The following is an 8,042-nucleotide window of genomic DNA, read 5'->3' on the forward strand; positions in this document are numbered from 1 at the left end:
ATGGCAACGGCGGCTGGCCTGGTGGGGGAAGAGAATGGCGATATTATTAAGAATAAGAAGGTAAAATCATGCCCACCCCACTCCCTTTGTTCCAGCGAGAAGAGAGAATCCAGCTCTGCGAGCAGTAATTTGGGAAACAGCTGTCGAGGCCTTTCTTTATTTGATTTTATTTCTTCTTACGGCCCGAAGTAGAAAGCAGAGCCCGGCTCTGATGCTCTTCATCCCAAACAAAATACTCGGGAGGTCTCCCTGGGGGCTCCGGGGAAAGGGGTGACCCCCCCATCCCCAGCAAACCCCAGGCACCAGCCCGGCTTTGTCGGGGGCCTGGGGAACCGAGAGTCAGGGCCAGGACTCAACGGTCCCCGTTCCGCTCCTCTCCGCTCCATTTTAAGGCTGCCTCCGCGGGTCCCCCCCCCTCATCCACGTACTCGCCCCTTCCCCCACCTCCCTCCCTCCCACCGGTCTCGCCTTTCCGCGTTATTTCCGCGCACCCCCCGGTTGAACGCGTACCAAATATCCACCCCGTGTCTGAGGAAACACCGATGACTTAGCAAAGACGTAATATGATTTATTTGGGGTGTCACCGCGATTGATTCCTGCTCTGACCCCTTTTCATTCACAAGCTGCGCCCCCCCCCCCCCCCCCCCCTTCCCTGATATATGAGTTTTGTGTTTAAAATTACACATTGAGAGGAAGGTTTCTTGCAGGCGGGAGCTGCGGAGGGAGGAAAGGGCCGATCCCTGAGGCCGAAGGCTTCTGTACGGCTGGAAAAGGAAGAGGGGAAAAGAAAGGCCTCCGCCAGGCTAAGATCTTACCCCCTTTTCTTCTGCAACATTTATTTGTTGATGAAAATGCCGGCACCACCCACCCCTCCAGCGTGGGGGGGGTGTATGGGGGGGTTCATCCTCCCTTTCCGCCTTTTTGAGGGTTTTTTTTTGTGGTCCGGGAGGGTTAAAACGCGATCGGCGCATCCTTGTTCTCCTCTCCGAGAGGCGAGGACTGAGATGAAGGCGAGAAGCTGGGCTGGGGGGGAAAGGGGGGAGCGGAGGGAGAAGTGCAGTTGTTAGGATTGCGCGGCCCCACCGCCCCCAGCTCGGCCGCGGAATGTGCGGAGGCTCCGCGGAGCTGCGCGGTCCCCGGAGCGGCCCCGGGCTTCGCCTTTGTGCCGCTTCCCAAGCCGGGCACCGCCGTGCGGGGCGGGGAGAGGGGGCCACTTCCATAAATCCAGCCTCAGACGTTGAAACTGGGAGCAAATGTCCCGCTTCGATTCATTGGAAAACCGAAATAAGTTAAATACAAAGCAAGCTCACGGGAAATGAACCGAGCTGAAGGCAGCGGTTGCTTCTGCTTGGAGAAACCTCCTGAAATGTTGGTTGGGAGCAATTCCTTTTGTCTCCCCTCTCAATGCACACGAGGACCTTACTGGGACACCATTGCTGTAGAGCAGGAAGGAGGGAGGCAAAGGATTTAGGCAAAAACCAGTTCGTTTTCGATGGAAATACGTAGCGAGCAACACACGGGTCTGGATTTTATAAAGACATTTATTCACTCTATGAAAATAATGTGCAATAAATAATTTGCCATTTACTATTAAAGGATTTGAATAAATAGTCTACATCTAAAACTTGAAAAGAGGAAGGAAAATTCCTCTCTTAATTATTTTTTATGCTTATTTTTGACTTTTATTAAGAAATCTAAAAGTCTCGTTCTGATTCCTGAGAAAGTCGCTGGAAGGATTGACAAAGATTTCCTCTCGAGGGCTGACATCTCGGATGTGCGGGAGGACTAATGGCACCTTCTTCCAAATAAATAAGGGATGGAACAAATAAAACTAGAATTAAATACCTGCGTTTAGCAAAACTCGGGCTGCTCTTTCATGTGAGCCTTCTAGAATAAATGGGGGGGGGGGGTGCTTCGGGTCCCACCATGTGAGGAGCTTGAAAGGAAAGGCTTTGGGGGGCAGGATGGGATGATTGAATGAGAGATGGATTGGGGAGGGGGTTGGGGCTGCTCCCCTTAGAGGAGACTGGGGGAGCTGCTTGGGGCTGAAGGGTTTCCAGCCGCCTGGAATGGGCAGAAACGGCGGCCCGGGAGCGAGCGGGGAATCGCTACTGGAAATTGAAATGTTGTAAATCGATCGTACAAAGTGCGCTGGTAAAAAAGTCCAGGTCTTCCTCGGAGAAGGGCACGGGGCTCTCCAGGGCTCCGTGAAGGCCGGGAGAAAGCCCCTCGGCGAGCTGGAGGCAAGACTCTGCCGAGAGGATGCTCAGCTCTGGCAGCAAAGGCGAGCCTTGGCTCCCGGGGGGACCACGGGCCGCGGGGCCGGCGCCACCGGCCCCTCCTGCCAACAGCGGCGGGCTCCCGGGCTCCGCCAGCCCCGGCCTGGTGCTGCCGTGGGGCACCGGGGTCGCGGGGCTCCCCCCCGGTTCCTCTGCGGGGTCGCTGCCCTCGTCCGCTGCGGGGTAGGTGAGCTCCGCGTCGGGGCTTTCCTTGTACTGGGTCTGCCTCTTGTGCTTCATGCGGCGGTTCTGGAACCAGACCTTGACTTGCCGCTCGGTGAGGTCGAGCAGAGCCGCGATCTCCACCCGCCGGGGCCTGCAGAGGTATTTGTTGAAGTGAAATTCCTTCTCCAGCTCCAGCAGCTGCGTGTTGGTGTACGCGGTCCGGAGCCTCCGGGCGCCGCCGGGCTCTGCCGGCCCCTGGGTGTCTTAAACACACAGAAAACCGCAGGCTGCGAGGGGGAGCGGGGCAACGGGGGGGGGGCTGAGGCCACCCCCCCCCAGGGCAGCCAGGGCCGAGCCCCTCTCTAATAGGCCGGGGGGGGACCGCTAAGGCGGGGTGGGGGGAAAGAAATGTGGAATTAAACTCTTCCCACTGTCGGAGAGGATTGGAAAGAGCTCTCCGGTCCCCTTGTCGCAAGGAAAAGAAAGGATTTTTCTCCCTGGCCTCTCCCTTTAGAGACCTTCCGTCGCTGCCGCCTTCGTGGATAATGGGAATTGCCACTCACTACTTCCCTTCAATCTTTATTTTTATCCTCCCGTTCCTTTCGCTAGCAAAAGACGTTGCGGCGCTTTGATTTCGTTATTCCTGTGTTACCGGTCAGCCGATACCCACCCTTTTCCTACCGTACCGGTGCTACCGAGCCCCTGAGGCGGCGGCCCAGGGGGAAGAGGGTCCCTGGCTTGGGCTGGAAGCTGCGGCTTTGTCGGTTGCCTGGGGAAGGATCTGGGGTATATTTAGTTTATTCCGCAATGGGAGCTGCCTCTCCCCACCGTACCGGAGCCTCTCGCTTTTCCCTCCTCCCCATTCTGCTGATGCAGCCTTGCCCGTCCTGTTCCTCCCCCCCCCCCCCCCCCCCCCCCCCATCCACTCTTTATTCTGGTTTTTGTTGTTGGGTTGTGTTTGTGGGTGTTTTTCTTTCCCGTAGGCTGTAAAAGAATTCAGGGCTGGGAGGGAAAGCGAAGCAAAGGGGCCGCGGCAGCTCCCCCTCACCCCCTCATTATACGAACCTGCAGGAGATCCTGCGGCAGGGACCGGCACCGAGGATGATGATGATGGGGGGGAAGAAGAGGATGGAGCCTGGGTAGCTTTCTTGGAGGATTTCTTCTCCTTCATCCAGGGGAATTCCGCTGCCAAGGGGCCGGGCGGTGCCGGAGGCTGGGGCTGGAGCTGAAGCAGGCCATGAGATGTTCTTTTTTGGCTCCTCGGTCTTGCTTGGCTGCTGGAACAAGGATTCAGGCTGAGGACGGTTTGCTCAAAAGGAGGAGGAATTAATGTCGAGTCCTTGATTGATGAAGTTTGAAATGTCTCCAGGACAGCGGGAAGAGACGTCAGGCACTCTGCGAGCGAAGGCTGGCTATTTATAAACCCGATCTCCCTCTCAAATTCAAAATTCATGGCTTTCCCAGGGCCCGGGGTTTAAAAAGCGGGAGGGGGGAGAGGGAGGAGGAGGGAAAGAAGGAAAGAAATCGGAGGGCCTTAGTTTTGACGGCCGTGATGATGATGGTTCTCGGGCTTTTTATAATTGTTATATTGCTGATAATACAGGCGTATGGGGACCTTGCTCTATTAAACTCGAGACTGGGGCGAAATTGCAGCCAATTCCTGGTCACGTGGCCAGCCCCGGCCAATGGCAGGCGGGGCCTGGTGGCAAACAGAAAGCATTATTTTCTTTAATTGATTAAAAAAAGGGGGAAAAAAAGGCGAGAGAAGATCCCCAGAACAACCTCAACCCCCTACCCCAGCCACCGCCATCGCTCCTGCCTGCGCTGCCTGCCCTGCCTGTGCTGCTTGAGCTGCCTGCCCTGCCTGGTGTTGCCTGCCCTGCCTGTGCAGGGCAGCTCCAGCCGCCCTCCCTGGTCTCCTCACACTTCACACCCCCGGGAGGTGCCCGGTGCCCCACTCCGTGCCCGCCCGTGGGCAGGGATGAGCAGGCTGCCCATCACAGATACATCTGTATCTCTATATATTCATCTACCTACCTAGCTACCCGCATTTATACTTCTATATCTCTGTACCGCTATACTGCTATATGTCGGTATCTCTGTCTCCCTAACTCTGCATCTGCATCTCTGTATCTCTATACCTCTGTATCTCTGCATATCGGAGAGCTTGGAGAGTTGAAGCCTATATTTGTGCGAGTCTGGATGTGAGCACTTCGGAAATCAACTGAGCCTTCAAGTCAAGTCTAGTTAGACCGGCCTGATTTCCAGTGTTAAATTACTTATAAAGAAAAGCCCAAACCTTCTGCTTCTAAAGGCAGACTTAATGGACCCTTTGCACTTGCCTTAAAGGCCAAGCATATTTTAAGGGCATGGATATCTTTAAAATCACATTTCTTCCTTCCCATCTTTTTTTTCCCCCTTTTTTCCTCACTTCCACTTCCAGAGTTTACAAAATAAAGAAATAAAACGAAAAGTCGTTTCCCAGGAAGTTTTTTTTTCCCCCCTTTTCAAGTGCCCGGCTCCACACAAACCCGAAAGAAGAGAGAAACGATCAATCTTTTTTTCTCGAAAGACTTTTGACAGCTTGGCCTGACTGACTCAGCAAAGAGATTGGGCTTTTGCTGAGGGCTTATTTAAACCAAGAAAGATGGCAAAATTTAACTCAAAGGCTTGAATTTTGGAAATTTAGAAAGTAAAAATTGTGGAGGGAGGGGGGGATAAGCCGCTGGGGCTCGGGTTTTCCAGCCCCGTTTCTCCCGCAGCCCCCACTCATGCAGGGAGAAGCCTGGAAACTTTTGTCAGCTTAAGCATCCGTGTGGGTGGTGAAGGCTCCTGAGAGACACACAATAAATCCAAAGCTGGAGCGGGGCCGAAGCGCAGTTTAGCAAAAGGAGGGGGAATTACATAAAAAAAAGCATTTACAAAACGCAGCTCAATTAAAGGGAGAATTTCCCTACATTTCCGTGAACGCGGGTACCGAGACCGGCATCAACGCGCTCAGCCCCGGCACCGTTTACTGATGGGAAAACGAATAGTTGCGTCTCCGATCGCTTCTTGCTCGGGTGGGTTAAAGCGGCTGTTTGGGGGGCTCGGCTTTGCCCTGAGGCTGCTGGTTGCGGGGAGCTGAGGTGCGGTTTGGGGTGCTACAAGGAGCTCTACCCCGCCACTCCCAACTGCTCACGCTGCTTTGGCTGACGGCAAAACGCAAGGAAAAAGAAAAGAAGGAAAGAAAAAAGGAGCCTCTTGGGTAAAGAGGGATTTTTCCCACGCACCACGAGGAGGCACAAAGCAAAACTCCCTGCTCCAGGGGAAATAGGAACAAACGCACAGGGTTAGCGAAGGACAGAGAAAGGCGATAACTGGAACCGACGCTGGCTGCTGCTTCCCGATTTTAGCTAATTCCTGGGAATCCCTGCAACATGGCGACGGGGATGAGAGACAAGAAAATACATTCAGAGGGAGGGAGGTGGGAGGAAAGCCACGGACAAACTCGAGCCTAAACCAGGCCCTTGTCTTCTGAGCAGAGCCCGAGAGAAGCCCCCACGGGTTCCTGCTCCGAGCTGCCGGTGTCCCCGAGCAGGGACGGTCCCTATATGAATGGGCATATCCCGGGAGGCAAAGGAGCCCTGTCCCCTTTATTATAAGTATTAACCTGGTACTTCTTTTATTAAGAGATGGAAGGAAGCGCAGGATCATTTCTCAGTTCCTCACTGGACCTGTCCACAGGCTGGCCCTGGCTGTGCACACAGCGTGTAGAACACACACAGGCATCCTCCTTGTTCTACAGCGCAGCTCTTTTTATCGGTACCTTTTCCAGCCTTTTTATTTTCCCGGCAGCAACCCACATCCCCCTCTGCTTCCCTCTGGGGGACCTTCCCCTCATCCTAGTCCTCAGCGAGCAGTTCACCCCTTCCAGAACCATCATAAAACTTTTATTGCCCCTCGCTCTTTTAATATAAGTTTTCTTGGGGCTTTAATGCATAAAAGGCGAATTATTCACGGTATTATCCCATCTGCTTCTGCTGCTGGTGGAGGGGCTTCTTCCCTTTTGCTCCCACTGATAACGTAACATTTGGTAGCGGGCTTTTTTTTCTCCCGTTTAATAGCAGTTGCAAAGGCGTGTACAGGGGGGTGAAGGGGGCTGTTGGGGTGCATGCGTGTGTACATATGTGTGCATGCGTCTACACACGTGTGCACACATGTGCGTGTGTTTCAATAGCGCTGAATGCTAACCGGGAATGGGATTTCTCGGCGCTGCTCAAGGGCCCCGCATGGGAACTCCGCGCCCTTTATCTTGCTTTTTTCTGTCATTAATCCTTTTTCCTTTGTTTTCATTTGCTGCCCAATGGCAGCCCGGCCCCGGCGCCACGTGACCCTCTTTGTGGCCGCGGGAGCGGGCCGGGCCGCGCAGGGACCGCGCAGGGACAGCGCAAGGGCCACACTTAGCTCGCATCCTCCGGTTCTCTCCCCAGGAGGGGACGCAGACCCAGAACCGCTGCCCAGACCCCATCCTTGCCTTCTCCTCGCTGTTTTCACATCCATGTGGTTCCTTTCCTCCTTTAAATCCCAGCGAGAGGACGAGATAAAATTGATAACGGAAAGTTTATTCAAGAATTGTTCAACAGACAACCCTTAGCAAGGAAACAAAATAACTACTATAAGAACAAAGAAAGAGCTCGGAAGAGGCGGGGTGAGGTGGGAGGGAGGGATTAGCTATAGTTCTAATTCAGGACTATACAATTACAGGCTGGTTCTGCTCTCATGCCTCCAGTAGAACTAATTACATTATTCATAAGTACGAAGGTAACATAAAACTACTGGTCTTCCTAAATTACAATAACTAAAATAAGCTTGTTGTACAATGACAAGGAAACACAATGTCCTTTAGAACAAGTAAATACTAAAAAAGTACAATTTGATTCCTTCTTTTTTTTGTTTGTTTTTTGTTTTTTCCTCATATAAATACATAATATTGGGGATAAATAATACCAAAAAAAAAAAAAAGGAAAATATTTTAAACTGGCTATAACCAATAAATATATATGAATGTTCACCAGAACACACACCTATTGAAGGGCATCTCGACTGAGTTGGACGAAAGCCCTTCAAAGTTGTTTTTATACCCATTATATGTAAACTCTAAGTGCAACAAAGATGTCCAGACAAGAAAGCATTAGCAAATACTAGAGATCCATTCACTTCTGCTTCGATGGGAGGACATTCCATTTGTTCAAATATACCCTGTTTTCACGTAAGGTCAAGAGAAGAGGAGGGAAGAAGTGTAGGACTTCTGAGTCTCAAGATTGCTTTTCTGTTAAGGAACCCTAAGAAAAATACCCCCAAACAAAAACAAACCCAACACTGTCGAATGGAGACTTCATGTCATCAGAGGCAAAGGTGGGAAAATATTCAGACCTGTCAACTCTTTCTTCCTCTCTTTGGACTGCTGTTATTGTTGGGGGATTGAGGCATTTCAAAACCCTTGTTTTCCGAACCTTTCGCAATACTTAGACCTCTCTTATTCTAATTTGATGATGATGGTTATTATTATTGAGAGGGGAGGCAGGGGCTGGAAGGGAAGAGCGTGAATCCCAGGTG

The 8,042-nt window shown here is 52.3% G+C and overlaps 1 protein-coding gene across 1 annotated transcript; it reads right to left on the reverse strand.

Annotated features, from left to right (window-relative positions):
- Positions 1 to 1,523: 1,523 nt before the first annotated feature.
- Positions 1,524 to 4,168, reverse strand: HOXB2 (homeobox B2). Its single transcript, XM_065699165.1, has 2 exons — positions 3,510 to 4,168; positions 1,524 to 2,707 (listed from the first exon to the last, which is right to left on the reverse strand). Exons 1-2 carry the CDS (start codon positions 3,895 to 3,897, stop codon positions 2,109 to 2,111), a joined length of 987 nt encoding a protein of 328 aa, XP_065555237.1. The 5' UTR covers positions 3,898 to 4,168; the 3' UTR covers positions 1,524 to 2,108.
- Between the last annotated feature and the right edge of the window lie 3,874 nt (positions 4,169 to 8,042).

This window comes from Lathamus discolor, chromosome 20 (assembly GCF_037157495.1).
Source record: "Lathamus discolor isolate bLatDis1 chromosome 20, bLatDis1.hap1, whole genome shotgun sequence".
Taxonomy (NCBI): Eukaryota; Metazoa; Chordata; class Aves; order Psittaciformes; family Psittacidae; genus Lathamus; species Lathamus discolor.